Source organism: Mastigoproctus giganteus, chromosome 3 (genome assembly GCF_048544385.1).
Source record: "Mastigoproctus giganteus isolate SK-2022 chromosome 3, ASM4854438v1, whole genome shotgun sequence".
NCBI lineage: Eukaryota > Metazoa > Arthropoda > Arachnida > Uropygi > Thelyphonidae > Mastigoproctus > Mastigoproctus giganteus.
The window spans coordinates 87,120,842-87,140,230 of NC_143577.1; the positions used below are offsets into that span (position 1 = coordinate 87,120,842).

The 19,389-nt window shown below is 35.0% G+C and overlaps 1 protein-coding gene across 2 annotated transcripts in view; it reads left to right on the forward strand.

Annotated features, from left to right (window-relative positions):
- The window catches only part of LOC150088134 (uncharacterized), a 244,538-nt gene that overhangs the window by 119,163 nt on the left and 105,986 nt on the right, over positions 1 to 19,389 (forward strand). For both annotated transcript variants that reach the window (XM_090369346.1, XM_090369345.1), the window contains exons 21-25: positions 1,401 to 1,532; positions 4,008 to 4,128; positions 5,843 to 5,997; positions 10,140 to 10,253; positions 18,889 to 19,023. In XM_090369346.1, the coding sequence (XP_090225472.1) occupies positions 1,401 to 1,532; positions 4,008 to 4,128; positions 5,843 to 5,997; positions 10,140 to 10,253; positions 18,889 to 19,023 (657 nt within the window). The remainder of the gene's footprint in view (positions 1 to 1,400; positions 1,533 to 4,007; positions 4,129 to 5,842; positions 5,998 to 10,139; positions 10,254 to 18,888; positions 19,024 to 19,389) is intronic.

Sequence of the window (19,389 nt, forward strand, 5' to 3'; positions counted from 1 at the left end):
ATTGTTGTCTTAAAAGTTACGCAGTGATTAAATAAAAATTTGAAGATAATACTATGTAACACTCTGTAGTGAACGATTTATATATCGTGAAATTTAAATATCATATACATGAATTTATATTCAATTACATTTTGTTTAATATAAACGAGTTATTGCTAAAGTGTTTCGTTAAAATAAAATTACTTTAACTTCATAATCGGTAAAATTTCCTAAATGTTGGAATAAAACTTAAAATTGAAGCTGACTTCTTTAAATGGAATGATCTAACTGTGGGTCACTTCTGGCTAATGAAAAGCCGTCAAAAGACAGTCGTGAATAAATAAAATGGATTGGGAATATTGTGAACACAGTTTCTTGGCTGCTCACCCCGTGTTAAACAACTTGATGAATTTCTCTATGTTGTATAGAGAAATGTAAATTGCTGGAAGATGGGGCTCATGATATCATCATCTTCTGTCTATTGTTGTGGAAGTGGATACTTTAAATAACTTCAAGGAAGAACTATACAAACTATTGGAGGAGATGAACATGCGCTGTGTGTTTTGTTTGCTGATGCTATATAAGCTTTCTTTCTCGCATCATTTGCCACTAGAAACCATTACCTCCTCACTATAAGACGATGGTGAGATTAAATATGGAATATTGTATCCAGGTGTGAAGGGCGCATCTAAAGAAAGATATAAAACTTCTGGAGAGGGTGCAAATAAACGCAACTAAACATAGCTTAGAAGAGGTTTGGAGAGCTTGGCAAATGGATATCTTAGGAAGATTAGTAAAATGAATGAGGAGCAATATATTCAGTAGTGAGTGAGACAAGAACCAGGGTGTGCAACTGTAAAATCTTAGGGGCAACAGCAGACAAGATGCTATGAAGTTTGCTTTCAGGCAGTGTGTTATTGAACGTGGAATAAGATGCTCGCAAGGGTGGTCGTTGTGGAGGAGAGCTTGAAAAAATTCAAGGCGGAATTGGTTAACTACTTTTCTGACGATGGGAATAATATTGGAGATGGGAGAGTTTTTTTTGGCAGAAGAAAAGTAAGTCCACTTACTTGCAGCGTTATTCCATTTTAAGTGATATTAACACTAGCCGCATGAATGGAACGTGGTGCCATTGGGCTAATACTGCATACAAAGTGTCACTTTTTGGAGGAGCCCAAATGTTATAAAGTCAGCAGGAATTGTTATAGTCATATTGCCTATTTTTTGTGCTTTAGTATACACTATGATAATAAAATTAACGCTTCCTTTCTTTCTTTCTTTCTTTTAATCAAGCTTATTCTCTCTGTTAGGGCGTCGTAATTTTCCTATCGTAAGATAGTGAATAAAGTAACTTTTTTTTTTCAGTTTCAAAATATACTGTTTGTTATCATTATGTTATGTTTGTGTTTAATTTTTAACAGGAAGAAGTACAAACTGATAAGGGCTTATCGCAAACTAGGTTTGCTACTTCGGTGCCCATGTCAACATATGTTGTAGCATTTGTCGTTGGCTTCTTAAATTGCACTGAGAATTACACAGAGGATGAAATCAAGGTAAGGCAGGATTTGATTGATATTATTTAGAAATTGTCTGATTTTAATTTTACGAGTTGAACATAAATAAACTGGAAAAGCATTTCAGAAAAATGCAAAAATTTGTTTAAAAAAAATCAAGGACTGATGATGAAGTACGTGTCACACCATATCTTTCAATCTTAGAGGAATGAGTGAAAATTTCTGGATAGATTTATCGATTTCTTGTAGGGTAAATCAATAACTACTGTACATTAATTGACTTTGCAATTACAGTAATGGCAACACAATTTGTACTTTTAAATCACAAAAATACTATAACTACTCTCTGTTGTTTTCTATTTGTTTAAGGCACAAATATGCATATTCAAGGTATGTTTCAACCTTAATACTCAGCTGATGCAATGTATTAATTTTAAAGAAAATAATGCAGGATATAACGTAAGGCAGTCTATTAGAAACGTAACGTTATGGAAATGCCCTTTTCTACAATAGTTTATTTAATGAGAGAATAAATGTATAAATATTAAAAGTAGTGATGTGAGGGAGTTTGATATAAATATTTCGATCCCGTGAAACTTATTAAACAACGCGAAGACTGGAATCCTCAAAAAATCTTTAAAATTCAGTATAGATGTAATGCAGCCACCGTTTGCATTGGCCATGCTTCTAATATCTTGTACATTTAGTAGATAATTGCAGTTTTGAAGATTGCAATCTGTGTTGTGAAATGTGGAACAAGTTCATCTTCAGACTTATTCAGGCTTTTGTTTAATATTTGAATGTAGGCTTTGCAGGAAATATTCGTGGGTTTTGAACATTTGCAAGTTGATTATTTAGAGTTGTAATCCATCTTCATCTTAATTACGCATATTTGGCGAGAATAATTAAAGTTGAATTGTTATCTACGAAACTTTCTAACACAGGGTGAAATATTTCTCATATTCCACAATATTTCCAAAATATATCAGAAAATCTTCAACGAATTTTTATATATTTTTAATGAGAATAAAATGTACGTAAGCAACCACAGCAACTAAAACGAGCCAACAGCACGAAACAAAGAAAAATGTCCCCAGGTGCTGCAATTTATTTTATAAAATATGTATGGACACATACTTATATATTTATCCTGAATTTGTCCCAAATTCATTCATGATTTAAACTTGCTGTTGGCTTTAACTAAAAAAATCGTAAGTTTTCAATGAAAATGCAGACACATATTCTTGATAAAAACATATGTGTACAATACACAATTCTTACAAATGTAAGATACTGTTTATCATTTCCACTCACAGTCGAACCGTCTCTGTCTTTGCAGCGTCATCAATGAGAGGCTGGCTAGTTGATTGTATTGTTTTGTTTTTGCCCTAAAACGTCTAAGGATGTGAAGCCTCATCGTATTCTGTACATACCTTGCGTGTATTTTATGGTTTTTCTTTGCTTATTTTGCTAGATTAAAAGAATTGCCTTTAACGCTGATTTTCCAACATAAAACCACACAACACTCTTTCGTTACAGACTAACTCATCCACGTTGCGAAAAAAAAAAAAATGGTCATAAATTCTTCCGTTTTAATTGGGATTCGAACCTGCACCTTTCCAACTTTGTGGAACGAGAATGACCATAACCATCGTGCGACTCAAGACGGTTTTATTGGGCACCTAGCAGTATAGACCTGATGACATGGCAAACTGTACATAACAGGAACTTTTGAAAGTGAGCTGATAAATAGCTAGCTACCACCACGTAATTTATATTTTGGAGAAAACAAATTAAGAGATGAATGCAGAGTATCATAAAAGGGTGGTAAAAATAATACATAAGTATTGATGAAATATAATTTTAATAGAGTTAAACTTAGAAATTGCATAGAACAATAATATTCTCCATTATTGTTATATTCTCCATTCTGCCGAGAATTAAACTTAAAAAAAGTTTCGTTTGTCAATTTTGTATTATTTCGGCATCTTCTGAAGGATAAGAGTTGAAATGGGCTTATCGAAATTATCTAATATTCTCTCATCAAGAATGATAAACTCAAAACTAACAAGGTTTTCATTCCTAAGTAAATCTAGTAATACTGAATGTGTAAAATGGTGGCAGCGCCTGACTTAATTTGTATTCCGGCTATAAGAAACCCGTGAATAGTTTCTGCATTTTTTAGTTTGAGGAAATTACTCTTTTATGGAATTCCTAAACATATAATATTGAATCAATAACGTTTGTTTAGCAGCCTCTTCTGTGAGAATTATACAACTTAAGCAGTTAACAAACTAAGGGGATATAAAATGTCCACGAATATTTACCATGCCACTTCTTTCCCTGTAATAAGTTTTCATGTTTATATAGTAGAAAAAGGTGTGTATATAAATATATGCAGCTTATAGACATTGAGTGATACTGATCTTTGACCAATGTGTATAAAGGACTCCTTTCCCGAATTGAATTATGTTTGATTAAAATTGCTTAAACTAATCTATACTTTCTTTTCAGTTTCGGATATGTTCAACCCCTGATTTGGTGCAAAACACAGTTTATGGGCTTTCTTATGGAATAAAAGTATTCTCTTTCTTGGAGAGGTATTTTAATGTGAAATACCCATTAAAGAAATTAGGTAAGAAGGCATAATTTTTAAAGACTTTTGCCTTTTTCATTTGTCATATAGGGTTAGAAAATTCAAGTGAGAATTTCTGTCACTGTTCTTTAAGATCCTATGAACATTTTCTGTAGATCAGATCAATTTTTTTTTCTCTCTCTTAAAGAAACTACACAATTTTAAATCATTCTCATTCAGTTCTTTGAAACTCTTCGACAATATTTTGAAGGCAAGGCGGACAGTTTCAGAATATTAAGAATCCGACATCTTTCATCGGCCTCGTCATCCGTTTGACCTCTCGCTACCTGTCTTCCTTCAAATTCACCATATTTGTTGCTAATTGGCATCGATTGTAAATAATACCTCTCCTTTCATCACTTTCATTTATATCTCTGTACTAATGCACTACCCTCTGGAATACGGGATCTCATCTTTTGCGAAACTAAAAATATGCATAAAATATGTTTATTCGTAGTGCTGTTTTACTTTTGGGAACAGAGTATAAATATTAGTCACTTCCTTCGAATAGTTTAATCGATCTCGAAATTTTTGTTCTTCTACGAACATCAACGCACGTTTCCCCATAAGAAATCTGCTTATAGACAGCCGGTTAATAGTAAGTCAAGTTCCATAGGCTGCATCCCCAGGTTATTCAAAGAGAGATGTACTAGAATGCTTGGAATTAGCCAATTTCTGTCATCTTTAGAAGCTCAAAAATGGCAAAAACAAGACCGAAGTAATAATGGAAAGAAGTCGCAATCAATGACTGTAGTGAGGTATGTCGTTTAGACTGGATTGCTACTTTTTTTTTTAAATCAGCTTTATATTTTTATAATAACGTTTTTAGAATTTTCTTTTAGGAAGAAAATTAAGTGGATTATTTTTGATGAGATCCAGTTGTTAGTTGATATATTCTTATCTCTAAAGCCTTTGTGTCATTGATAGCAGTTGACAGTTTTCATAAAGGATTTCATTCCACCAACTCTTCAAAATATTTATTTATATCCCTTGGCTCTTGTCTGTGCTAGGAATGAAAATATGCTTTTCTCGATCAATTTTCTGATCCACTTTCAGAGCCTTTTATCCATTAAATTAGATTCTCTCCTCTCATCGAAAACATTTAAAAATGACCCCAGGTTTGCACTTCTGTCTTCCTTCAAATGAACATCAAATGTTGTTCTTCAAAATCTGTCTTCCTTCAAATGAACATCAAATGTTGTTCTTCAAAATCTGTCTTCCTTCAAATGAACATCAAATGTTGTTCTTCAAAATCTGTCTTCCTTCAAATGAACATCAAATGTTGTTCTTCAAAATCTGTCTTCCTTCAAATGAACATCAATTAGGCCCTCACAAACCCTGTTACCCTCTTTGCGAAATTTCGTGAAATTTAAATACTTCAGAACCGGCAGTGATATCTTTGATCAGAACAGGAGATCGCTGTATTTGTTTAACACACTAACAATAATTTAATTTAGTCTCCTGGAATGATCTATTTGAGAAAATCAAATGAAACAACAAACGTTTAGAATTGCCAGTCCAAATGTTACATGTTGAGAAATAAAGTATTGGTTTTAATTATTTCGTCTTTCTTTTATTTCTCATTTATAGTATAAATAATTTGATTTCATTATATGGATCTTCTTTGATGACATAAAATAACAAAAGCTTACTAATATATAATAAAAGCATAAATATTGCAAAAATCTCTAATATTCCCTAATTATTATTTCAGACATGGTCGCCTTACCTAATTTACGATATGGAGCTATGGAAAATTGGGGACTTGTGACATTCAGAGAAAGTTATCTCCTGTTCAATAAAAATAATTCTTCACAATCTGATCAGTTTGAAATAGCACTTGTGATTGCACATGAACTAGTTCATATGGTACGTTTTGAATAGTTGCAAATAAATTCTGGTTAAAATTTTGTGTACATAGTGGTGTAAAATTAATTGCAATACCTAAGAGACAAGTGAAAATGTTTTCTTTAACTCTTTATAACAATTATAATTATGATATAATACATTGTACAGATGTAGAAGCGATAATATTTTGTCTAAAACATATTTATTATGTATATTTTAATATCTCTTGTTTTAATGCAAACTCTGTTAGTTTATTATCTACAACTTGGCTTATAGAAAAAACAGGGGATGCTATTTTTGCAATGCGAGAGTATTAATGCTATGTTATTGAATTATTTTGTGTGCGCACGCTCAGCTGAACACTTCGTAGATTAAAAATTCCAAAAAAAAAAAAAAAAAAAAATTCACATAACACAAACTTGAGAATAATTGCAGTTTCAAGTATCGCACATAATATATACGAATTTGACATATTTATGACGTAACATCTTCTAGCATTAAGTATAGAGCTCGGTTTACGCAGATTTTACGTACGCGAAGAAACAGATCGTTCTGTTGATTAATTCATCTCTTGCTGCTCTGTGCTGCTATTGAGCATTCGCCAATAACTGATGTGCATTGGCAACGACACAAAAATGAAGTTTCCTCTATTTTTCTTAAAAAAACAACATCGACTACTGATATTAGAAGAAGTGTTTTCTCCCCCATTTGTTACTACAAATACTTCTCTGTTCTGGTCATTTAGTATGAAAATATATAAAGTCTGTTGCAAAATTAATGAGACTAATTTCAAAAAATAAAAAATATATATATATATATATAAAATTTTATTCAGCTGTACTTCTCTCCTTCAAAGGAGATTCCTTGGGAGGCTAAACTTCTCCTCCAGCGCTCCATCCATGCCTGGAAGCCGTACTAGAAATCTTTTCCTGCGAAGTCATACAGTGCATCTGTTAAGGCGCTCTGGATGTTATCTGTTGTCTCAAAATGATGTCCTTTCATGCGATTTTTGATCTGTGGAAAGGGAAAAAAGTTGCACGACGACAGATCCAGGGAATACGGTGGCTGCGGGAGCACTGGAATATTTTTGGAAGTAAAAAAACTCCATAGCAGACATCGCGCAGTGAAGGGCGCATTGTTCTGATGGGAAATTCAGTCTTTGGCCTTCTCAGGTCGAACGCCCAGAACCCTTTTCCACAGCCGTTCAAAGACTTCTCGGTAGAAAGTTCGGTTGACAGTTTTACCTAGATGTACGAACTCTATGTGCACCCCTCCACGCTGATCAAAAACAGATGAACATAGATTTCATTCTGAATTTATTAATTATTGCTTTCATTTGACATGGCGAATCTGCCGCGTACTATTCTTTTTGTTTCTGGATCGTACTAAAAAATCTATGTTTCGCTACCAGTTATCACGCACTGAAGGAACTCTTGCTCAATCTCCACGCGATTGAGAAGGCATAACAGCTGCCTCAGCTGTTATTCCGATTTTGCATGTTCTTCAGTGAGATTTTTCGGCACCGTTTCGCAAATTTTTTTACATACCCTAATGCACTGTTAAAATGTCATGGACAGCTCGGTGACTCATGTTCAGCTCACCTCAACCGTCGGTTAGACATAATCAGAGCCCTAGCCCTCTCTCCACATTCTCCTCTGTTGTTGCCAAGGTAGGTTTCCCTGCACTTGGTTTATCTTCAACGGCCTTCCAAAAATGGCTTGTGACATCAGAAAACTCGGACTCAGGATAAAATGTGACCTCAATAAGCTCAGCTTCTTTTAACTTTTCTTACGTTTCCGTCATGCTTTCAATGAGTTTTAAGCAAACTATGATGGTGTACCATTGCTCGATATTGTTGTGCTTTCCATTTTTCACGACGTCGATAAATCCGTGATTGCTTACTTCACGATGATTGGACATACTGAATGCAACGAGACGCGAATACTGTCATTGTGTGGAGAGGGTGCTGTCACGTCACGTGACATTAGTGTCATTAATTTTTTGACGTACCTCGTAATGTCGTTGTTGAGAATGAATAAGGTAAGATAAGTATGCATTAATATTAGGCAGCCAAAATAATCATTTTCTGAAGACATCTCTAAGTGCAATGAATGCAATAAGTACGTAAAAACCATTGTAAAAGCATAATTGTCCTAATATTATTTTATGGGAGAGAGTCAATCTGGGTCTCTTTACAAGATGCAGAATGAAGTAACACTGTTATCAGCTAATGAAAGGAACGCACGTTTCTATCAGTAAAACCGTTTATATTAGTAAACGTACGTTTCTCTTAGTAAGACGGCTAAATTGCCAATCGAATCGCTTGAAAAACCCTTTAATAATTTGTGTTCATCGGTAATAAATTCCCGATTGGGAAAAATTACTCTCTGTTTGCTGGGGGGAATCGAACCCAGGACTTTCCAAACTGGAAGAAAGTGGAGTAGTCACAAACTGCGATGGAGGGATAACAGTAGAAAGAATAAAAGGGCTATTCAACATCGGAATTAAATGTATACTTAATATTTTAAATTTTGAAGGCAATATAGCCTACATGAGTTGAAGCAAGAATAATTATAATTAATGTGTTTTTGGTTCATGTTAAAACTCCAGTGCAAGTATATGCTATTTCCCTTCTTCAAGTCGACACTTGAAAAATAGAAATACTATTAAGTATGCCACATTTCCAAAAGTAACGGAACACCAGCATACTTCAAGGAACCCTTTATTAATACAATATTTAATAGCATGTTTGGCCACCATTGACGTTAATTAGGTAGAAATCTTCATCGTTAGATTCCGAACCAATTATTCATAAGAGCAAGCGCTATTTTAATCCATTCCTACTTCAACACAGTGGTCACTTCAGCTTCTGGTTAAACTGACATTTAATTTCGCCCCAGTCTTAAATCAGTTAAGTCTCTGAGCAACCAAGGAGGCTTTTGTATGCCTATATCTACAAACATAGTCACTGCAGGCTGTACAGTATCATATGGTGCTTTGTCTTTCTGAAACAGGAAAGGCCCTCTTTATATTGTTGCTGTGTAGAAAGAGGAAGAGTTGTCCAGAATGCACCATTACATGGCATTCATTGTTTCAAAAATGGTGACCTATCGTCCAATCCCGAACCGAGAAACAACCCAGAAAAGTTATACAAGAAGAGCCATGTATCGTGACTCCATTACAGAGCTGTCCAACGTTCCAGGGATCAATTACGATGCGTTACCCACCAAACAAGTCGCCCTGTACATTCCTTGCTTTGATGTTCGGTTTGTCTGCAGCATCTACTGTACTCTGAACACCTGGGTGCAATGCAGTTTCCTATGTATTAATCTTGCATAATTATTTCCTGCGCATCCCCCGAATTTCTTGCTTTGATCGGTTTGTCTGCATCATCTACTGTACTCTGAACACCTGGATGCAATGCAGTTTCCTACGTATTAATCTTGCATAATTATTTCCTGAGCATCCCCCGAATTCCTGGTTGACAATATTCGATGAAGGCCGACGGGATCTACTCTTCTAAGTGCCTTTCGTTCTCTTTATGTCACTTTCTCAGTTGATGACTATATCGGCTACCGTTATTCTAGAGCGTTTCAGTTTTCAGAAAAATTGTAACTCTCTAGATATGGCCCAAAGTAGATTAATTTTTGCTATGGTGTCCCATGATGACTCCTACCGTTGGAAGTCGTTAAACTTAACGCCTCGTCGCATATATTGTGTTTTGTTGATCTGCTTATTTCTGGCTATCAGGTGTATTATGGATATAATTATTTGTTTAAAATAAACTATGTCCACCATATGCGTAATATTAAAGGTATTACTGCGTCGCATAAAATCCTGCCCGCGTACTAATTAAACCTTACTATAAGAAGTTGCTAGGTTTAAGTGGTAGAGGGGCAAGACCCGGAATTGTTGATGCTTGTTAGGTGCTCCTCTGAACAGTAATCATGTTGAATTTCTTTTATCTCAACTCAATAATCTAATAGATGATTTTTCACATTATTATAGGGCGTATGAAATATTTATCTTTAAGTTTTTATTCATTAAACATAGAAAGTTTATACTATTTGCTTGCACATGACAAATTAACACTTGAAATTCAATTTTTAAAATAATTAATCCTTTTTGTGTCATAACCGCTGTTTAATTTTTCATCTTTCAAGTGGTTTGGTAACCTAGCTACTATGAAATGGTGGAACGACCTATGGTTAAAGGAAGGATTTGCGTCATACTTAGAATACGTTACTGTAGACAACGTGCATCCAGAATGGGATGTGGTAAGAATTTAAAAACTATTTTTAAACAATATATTTTACTTATATATTTTTTAATTTACTTAAAAATAAACTAAATGTTCAGTCTGGAATTTTGGTTTTTCAAGGTAAACAAATATGCAGATTTTTACTGTAAAAAAAAAAAAAAAAAAAATCATAAATGGATTTCTCTGATTGAGAAAATGTTGAATTGTTGAAATTAATAAGTGCATGTAATTTTCAAGGAAAAATATTATAGAATTGGTATCGATTTATGAGAAAATATTGCATTCATAGTAACACTGAATTTAATTGTACGTATTTAGCAGTCATGGGCTTAAGAGCGTGTATTCTCGCCACTGACCACTCGACCATATCAGGTTCTTGTTTGTAACCTGAGCGACTTTAGAATTTACCTGGAGGAAAAGAACTACGCCAAAGCCAATGTTCATTTAAAATAACAAACCCATCATTTTTAATATTTTTAGAATATTAAAGATTAAACTGTTTATTATGAAATTATTGTTTAATCACTAGAATGAAGCCTTTGTGTCGTTATGTATTTATGTCGTTAAATATCTGAAACATCTACTTGTAATGCGAATAATGGCCTTAGCTGCCAATGCGCCATTAAAAACCAACTCTACTGTAATTGCGTTATAATAATATAAGGCAATTTAGCAACACACTTATTAGTGCTACATGACGTGGGCTACACCGTGACTGGTTTTGGAAAATTCTCAAAACAATTGACGATTTCCACAAGCAGATTTGTTTATATTTGAAAAATCCCAAAATATAACCTGCTTAAAATTTTGAAATATTGTTGAAATGATTTTTTACAATTCTAATCATGAAAAAAAAAAAAAAAAACAACGGCCAAAATCAAGGTTTAAAAGATTTTTTTTAACCTACTGAATTTCAAGATATCCTCCTCCTGTGATTCTGAAGATTCAAAAGATGTACATTTTCCTTCAAAGAGGTACACATTTCCAAGCATATTATACTGAATTCGTTAACAGCACAAATGTGAAATTTGTAACAGTATAAATTACGAAGTACAATTTTTTTTTAGGGCTTTTCCTGGGGAATTCTACTTGTTTTAACCTCAACATATAAGGATTTTAATTTCTACATATATGAATGTTATGCCGTTTGGTACCATAATTTGGTCAGCTTCTGCTAAAACTAATCTTAATCTTCTTATTTCTATTGAGTTCGATGTTGTTAAATAGGTTAACTTTAAAAATGATTTCTCTTCAACCTGATCGTGATCAGAACTCTTATCTCCATTCTACTAATAAGTGAATCATTTAAACTTGAGCTAAAATACAATCAGCAGTTATTAGATAAAGATGAGATAAAATTTATCAAATCTAGATGTGCTTTTATCCCTAGCAGAAGGGAATGACAGCTGTAAATAGATACGAAATACAGCTATACAGACATAGTAAATAATTACAACACTGTTCTCTTGTTAATGCAGGATAAAGACTACTGTTCTAAAATTATTTATATGTTGAAACTTTTATTAAGTTCTGTTGTGTGTACGTGTTATGTAAACTTCTGTTTGGTTACGGTTTGTATGTAAGCAGTTGCTTATATGTAGGTTTATTACATGGACCTTGAGGTTGTCACAGACATTCTCTAAGATATGCCACACAACTGTACTTGCTACCTGGGAGTCTAAAATGCTGATGGAACTGATATTCGGGCGATACCCAAGTCAAGTGGATCCAATTTCGGCGAAGTTCGGACGGTCTGTGACACCCAAATCATCTGCTTCCATCTTCACAATGGTGGGACTGTTAGTAATCCTGGATATAACCTCCATGCACAAGCACACTGTGGGTGACCACCCAGGTGCGAACCGATGTAAGCAGAAGTCGAGGTGTGGCGCCCACATCTCATGGAAGAATGCCGCCCCCTCTTTGTTACCAGGCAATACTAGGTGGTAGATGACTCGTCAATCGGTGCAATACCACCACTTTGCTTATTGGAGGATTGAAGTGGTGGAACCCATGTTTAGTCTCCAGAGCCAAGTTCAGGACAACCCTTCCCCATCGCTTCCATCATGCAGTATGACTGATGACTTTTGAGGTTATGATGAACTTCAAGGCGAGATCCAATCTTCCTTACATTTTGAGGGTACAGCTCTAAAACAGTGTACGCAGACCGGCCGCTAGTTAGTACACCAGACCGAACCTATTTGTAACTCTTTAGGAGGCGTCCGGATCAGCTAGTGTATAATCTTGGTACCTCTACTCTGCCAGATGGTGACTGGAGGGAGTCCGAGTAGTGTGTATGCGGAGGGCATTGTCGTGGCCACGTTATGTCAAGGATCTGGGTATATTCTTACCATGTGTACGCCATATCCAAAAATTTCATTATTTCATACAATTCCCCCCCCCCACTTTTTCCTGCTATTGAATACACCATGAATTGTCAAACTAATAGAGTAAGCTTATCTGCAAAAAGATCTAAACCTCGGAAACACTTCCTAGTTCATTTCACAAATATGCGTAGTCTCAATTCTAATCTCAACGAAGTCCATTTCCACTTGCAATCTGACAAACCCCGTGTACTTTTTCTGACAAAATCTCATTTATCGATTGATTCAACTACTGCTCATCTCAGTTGCCCAAATTATTCGCATTATGATTCCTTTCGCCTCAAAGATAGTAGTTGTGAATATGTCCATTCCGATATTCCCTGTCTCAGAGACTTGATAATTTGGAATCTTCGACCTTCTCTGGCTTAAAATCTCTCTACTTCATTGTGTCAAATCCATCTGTTGTCTCTACCGTTCTCCCAAAACCACTAATCACTTGGAGCTCTTTGGCCTCCTCTTTTTAACTTGACTTCCTCCAGTCCAATTTTATTAACAGTGAGGTAAGTTTCCTTGGAGATTTTAATGTTCAAAACTCCAGCTGGCTTCCGTTTTCTAGTCACACCGACCCAGCTGGTCGAGATCTTGCTGAGGCTTTTGCAATTACTAATGACCTTGCACATATTGTTCATTTACCTACAAGAATACCGGACAATCCTAACCATGCTGCCAGCACACTTAATATTTTTCTCACAAACAACCCTTCTAAGTACACGGCCGAAGTGAGTGGTCCATTAGGCACCTCAGATCACAACTTGGTGATTGTCTCTTTTCCAATGGAGTCTTTATCTCATAGTTATTCCCAACCTCGTGTTGTTTGGTTTGGCATTACAAGAATGCAAAATAGGATGACCTGCGAAATTTCTTTTCTTATTTTCCTTGGTCGGATTACTGTTTCAAAACTTCTGATGTCAATGTTTGCTCTGATCGCGCCAGTGAAATTATTCTTGTAGAAATGGAATCCTTTATTCCGCACTCCACTTTAAAATCTCGTCCTTTATCTAAACCTTGATTTTCCAATAAATGTGCTATGGCTGTTCAAAAGAAGAATGTTGCGTATTGTAATTGGCTTGTTCATAATTCTTCAGTTTCATTTTCTGCCTACACCAAAGCTCGCAACAATTGTAAAGCAGTTATTAATCAGTCCAAACTAGATTTTGAACAGAACAGGCTAAGATTAGAAAACTTGCTTCTTGTCCTAATGGTAGCCGAGCATTCTAGTCTCTAGCCAAGGCTATTGGCCACAACTTTTGCCCATTCCTCTCTCCCTCCTCTGTCAAAACCAGATGATTCTGTTGTCTCTTCAGCCAAGGATAAAGCTGACCTGCTAGCATCCCATTTTTCTTCCAATCCATGTATTAATTATCTTGCTAAAACACCTCCCACCATTCCCAACACGCTCCATTCAATGCCTCCTATGGTCTTCCGTCAAAAGGATGTCAGAAGGATTTTGACGAATCTTGATGCTAAGAAAGCTCCAAGCCCTGATGGTATTTCTCCACTTGTTCTTAAAACCTGTGCTCCCGAATTTACTCATGTTCTTTTCCAGCTTTTTTCACTTTCTTATTTTGGAATAAGAAAGGTGTTTTTCCTTCTGCTTGGAAATTTGCTCATATCCAGCCAGTTCCTAAAAAGGGTGACAAATCCCTCCCATCCAATTATCGTTCCATTCGTATTACTTCTACTCTTTCTAATGTAATGGAGAAATCAATTAACCGCCAACTCTTAAACTACCCAAAACCTTCTGTCTGATCAATGATCGCCAGTATGGATTCCGTCAGTGTCGATCCACTGGTGATATATTGGCTTATGTTACCCATTTATGGACTAATTGAATGGAAAAGTTCGGTGAAACACAAGTAGTTGCTCTTGACATCTCAAAGGCTTTTGATCGTGTTTGGCACAAAGGTCTTCTAAACAAGCTTCCATCTTATGGTTTGCCAACTGTTTTTAGTAATTGATTATCCAGTTTTCTCTATCATCGCTCACTGAGGGGTGATGGTAGATGGTTCTCTGTCTTCTAACTTCTCCACTAATGCCGGTGTCCCCCAAGGTTCAGTTCTTTCCCCCACTCTTTTCCTCTTGTATATTAATGAGTTTCTGCAATTGGCTGAAATCCTATCCATAGTTTTGCCAGTGATAACACATTGTATTTCTACTTTCCATTTTGAGAAACTTTGCCCTGCTCCAGCTTCAATTTCTCGAAAATCTGCTACCAATTCCTTAAATGCCGATCTCCAGGTAACTCTCCAGTGGGGCAAAGACAACTTAGTTAATTTCAATCCTTCTGAAACTCAGTCTTGCCTTATATCTCGCAAAAAGGATTATTCTGCTCCTGTGCTTATCTTTGGTGATATTCCGATTTCTAGGCAAAATTATATATCTCTTTTGGGGTTTACCCTCACTTCTAATCTCACTTTGCAAAAACACATTACAAATATTGCTTCCTTTGCATCTAAAAAACTTGGTTTTCTCTTTCGCTCTCGGTGTTACTTTTCTTCTAAACAGCTGTCTACTCTGTACAAATCGCAAATCCGCCCTACCATGGAATATTGTTTCCACATCTGCGGCGCTGCCCACAAAATATCTCTCAGGCTTCTAGATTCCATTCACAAGAGAGAAGTTAGGTTAATTAATGAATCCTCTCTAACAGAGTCACTCCACTCACTGTCTCATAGACGTTCTGTTTCTGCTGTATGCCCTTTCTACATGCTACATACTTCCATGGTTCTTCTGAATTGGCTTCTATAATTCCCGCTCTCTTTCAAAATAGTCCGAACACGTGACGCCTCCAGCCAACATCCATTTACTGTCCAACTTCAAACTCACAGAACCAACTTTTCATCTTCCTCGTTTATTCGTTCAACTGCCGTTTTCTGGAACAACCTTCCTTCATACGTATTTCCGGAAAATTACAGTCTACAGAAGTTGAAGTCCAATGTCAACAAATATCTTCTTTCGTCTTCTCAACCTCCAACCCAAGCACGGTACTAAGTACTATAGGTTCTAATACCTCTCGTGTTTGGGGGTTTCATTAAAAAATAGTATTTTATTTAAATGTGTATTTGATAATATATAACAAATAAAAGGCTTTTATTCGTTTAAATTGTTGGAGAGTATCATACGTAAGTGTTCTATGCATCATATTGAGGTAAATTTCTCTTATTCTTCTACAAATATTGAAATGTGTATTGTACTCTTTTTATATTCATGTAAGCCCCTCTGGCCATGTGCCATATGGAACAGTCTTTTGCTATACCATTGTATATAATGTATGTCTGTGTCGAGCTGGTTGACCAAAGAGGTGGTATTTGTTATTACATTTTCATTGAGATGAAACTTTGCTTTATCACTGAAAGAAAATTTTGACCTATCAGTGGTAAGGCTATTATCTGACAAAATGTATAACGTTGAGGTTTGTTGTGTAACACCTATAGTTTATAAGAAAAAAAAAGCAAAATACTTTCTAAGCACTTTCCATACTTTGGCTAAGGTTAATTAAGTTCATTACTGTCACGAAAGGAATTCCTTACGCTCTTAAATTCTTGAAGCATTATTAGCGGGCGATCCTAGACTTTTTTCCCTTGTAGATGCTTTCAGCTTCAAGAAGTTTTCATATTACTCACAAGCGGCGAACCTATTTGGCGGATCTTTTTCGTACTGGTGAAATTCTCGTTGCGCAGTGTCAAATTTTTTGGTATGTGACACTGACAATTAGCATCCCAAGGGAAAGAAATAAAGACTAATCTATAGCCTGAAAAAAATGTTATTATAACTTTCTTTTTATTATGTTGATTATTTAATTTTTTCATGTATTTTTTTGTAACTAGAAAGGCTCTGTTATGGCCCTGTATTCAAAGATCATTTACTACATAAGACACCTGAATGCAATAATTCTGACTATACATCTAATTACAAACACAGTACTTTATTAATGGAAGTGGTGGATTATAGCAATCGTGATGTACATTAAATAGTGGTCTGTGGTTGTTATGGTCTTTAAAGCCTTGATAAATGAATGGTAAAAACTTCAGTTCCGATGTAGCTAGATAAAATATTATATGAATGCAATTTATAGAATATCAGTATAAGTGGTATGCACATGGCAACCAAGCAGCAGTTTCTCCTGCTGCTTGGTTGCCATGTATAATCTCAAAGACCAGGAGGTATTGATGAACAAAATGGTCGCTTGTTGATTTTATTCAGTCCAGTCATCACAGAAAAGTGACTCCAGTCATCGAGATAAGTTATCATTCAGCATAATAGCAGTAGTAAAATGAATGAAGGATTTATTTGAATCACTTAAAGGTCAAAGAGATTGACTACAACCTGACCACAGGAAATTACGTGCAATTTTATGACTATCCTTGACGCCTTGCGCTCAGAGTACATGTAATTTTTGTGGGGACGGAAGAGGGATCAGTAAATAGAAAAATATATGAATCATTCCAAAATTCTTCGTTCTATATTATTACAAATGGGAATAATGTATAATTTACACTTTCTCTCTTTCCCTTTTCCCTTCATATCAGCCTTGAGTATTTCATGTATTGATTGCACGTTTTGTTTTTTAATTGCTATTCATACAATACAGGAAACATGTACTGTGATGAAATAAAACAAAAACATTGTAATAAAATTACAGGTTAAATTTACGAAGATGTAAAAATGCAATGCATGGACCTTAAATATAGCACAGAAAGAGACTATTGAACGCAAACAATAGTACTATAATTTAAAAAAGGATATTTTTTTTATAATTCGAAATAGCAACTGTAACCCCTTTGATTGCAGAGGTGTGTCTAGATGCCACCAGTATTTAGGAGTACCAAAATGGTGCAGTGCCTGAGGAGCACAACTGATCTAAATGCGCTAATAATAATGACACATAAACACTTTATCTTATCAACCTATGCTATGCTTTTAGGCAATCATCTGTATTGAAATTCCAAGTATACAAAATCTTTGGATAAATGATTTTGTTTTCTTTCCACCAGTTTCGTAAATTTTCGTGTCTTGAAAAAAAAAAAAAAAAGAGGCTGATAATTAAATACAGTTTTACTTTAGTATGCCGGATACCATACGATTTCCTATTTAAAGAAGATGTGCGCAGTGGAATAAAATCCCTTCGAGATCCAGTTGGATTTCCTTGTAGATTTTAAATACTTGGGACGATCACACAGTAGATGAAATAATTGGTCATTTTGTTGAAAACAATGGTCGATGTCTGGTGACTATGATTAGCGAATTGAGTTAATCGATAATTGTTTACTAGAGTTAGTAAGTCATTCAGCTAGATGATCTAAATCACTGAAACCAGTTAATCACTCGCTAGCCATCACTGCTAGGAGGAGGTATATTCAAAGTGTTATATACCCCTGCCATACTGTATGCTGTGGAAATCTAGGTGTTAACTGCTTCCTCCCACAGAAATGTATTCTTGCTGAAGAGAACGGGTTCAAAAATATCATATAATCATATCATCATCTATTTCTAAAATAGCGAATTACTGAAATGGCCAACGATATCCATGTGACAAAGTCCTTTCCCCCAAAAGAAATTATTCCAAGAGAATCACGACTACTGAGAAGTTTCTTGCATGAGCCATATCTTTTTTTTTTCTCCGAAATTTTGGGATCTTCATCACTAACTGGTCGACTAAGTTCTCAGGGAAGCAGATGACAGTCAACAGCAAATCATAAATGGTGCTGATAGAGTCAATACACATATTTTTTTTCTGATTCTGCGACTGTTGTAACGATTTGAAAACTAATAACTCATGATCGACATGAGATCGGCATCTCTGAGATAGAGTGCTGTGGTCATACTGATAACAAGTCTGTTCGGAAACCTCTTGGTGCTGTTCTTCTGATAAATTACTTAAATTGAGCCATGCCGAAATCCATGTGAACAGTATAACCTGTTATCTTAACGTAGGGTCAACTGGTTCACATGGAATTGCCTTTGTGTGTTTAATTTTATGATTATATTTTAAATTTTGTTAGAATTTCATCCTATTAATTTCATATTATTTTTCACTATAGCTTTTCGTGTTGTACAGTAAACCCATTTCCTTACTTTCATTAGTCGCGTCTAACAGTAATGTGTGACTTTATTATTTATTTGCCTCAATATTGATGTGAAATGCATACTGTAATGTACAATAAACAAGAAGTAAAATAGAAGTAACAAAGTTATTATTCTTCTTTCTCAGATTATAAATGACAAATGTTGGATATCCCCCATTTTAATGAAAAATTTCATTTTTAGAAAGAACAATTTGTAGTTCGAGATTTACACACGGCCCTCTCCTTGGACTGTTCTCTAAACTCGCATCCAGTTATTCAAGACGTTGAGCATCCCGACGAAGTCAGCGAGTTGTTTGATACGATATCATACGAGAAGGTAAAAGAGAATTTCTAAAACATGTAGCTGTTTTTAGAGGTAAAACTATTTAAAAGATGTAAATTATTGTGAAATTTTAGCATAAATTTACTGATTTAGTAGTTTCAAGGAATTCTGTTGCTCATCGTATATTTGTTATTTATTACTACTTTTCCATAAGTGACCAAGTGTGCTACAGGATTAAAAGTGATTTCTATTTTATAGCTAATCTCTATTGTAAAAAAATAATTTGACTTCTTCGCATTTAAATGACCATAGGCTACATGAAACCTTTTTGAAACGCAATCACAAAACCTATATTTATAGTATTTTTATTCAATATTAATAGATTAATACATTTTATATTTATGTAACTATATTTTATAT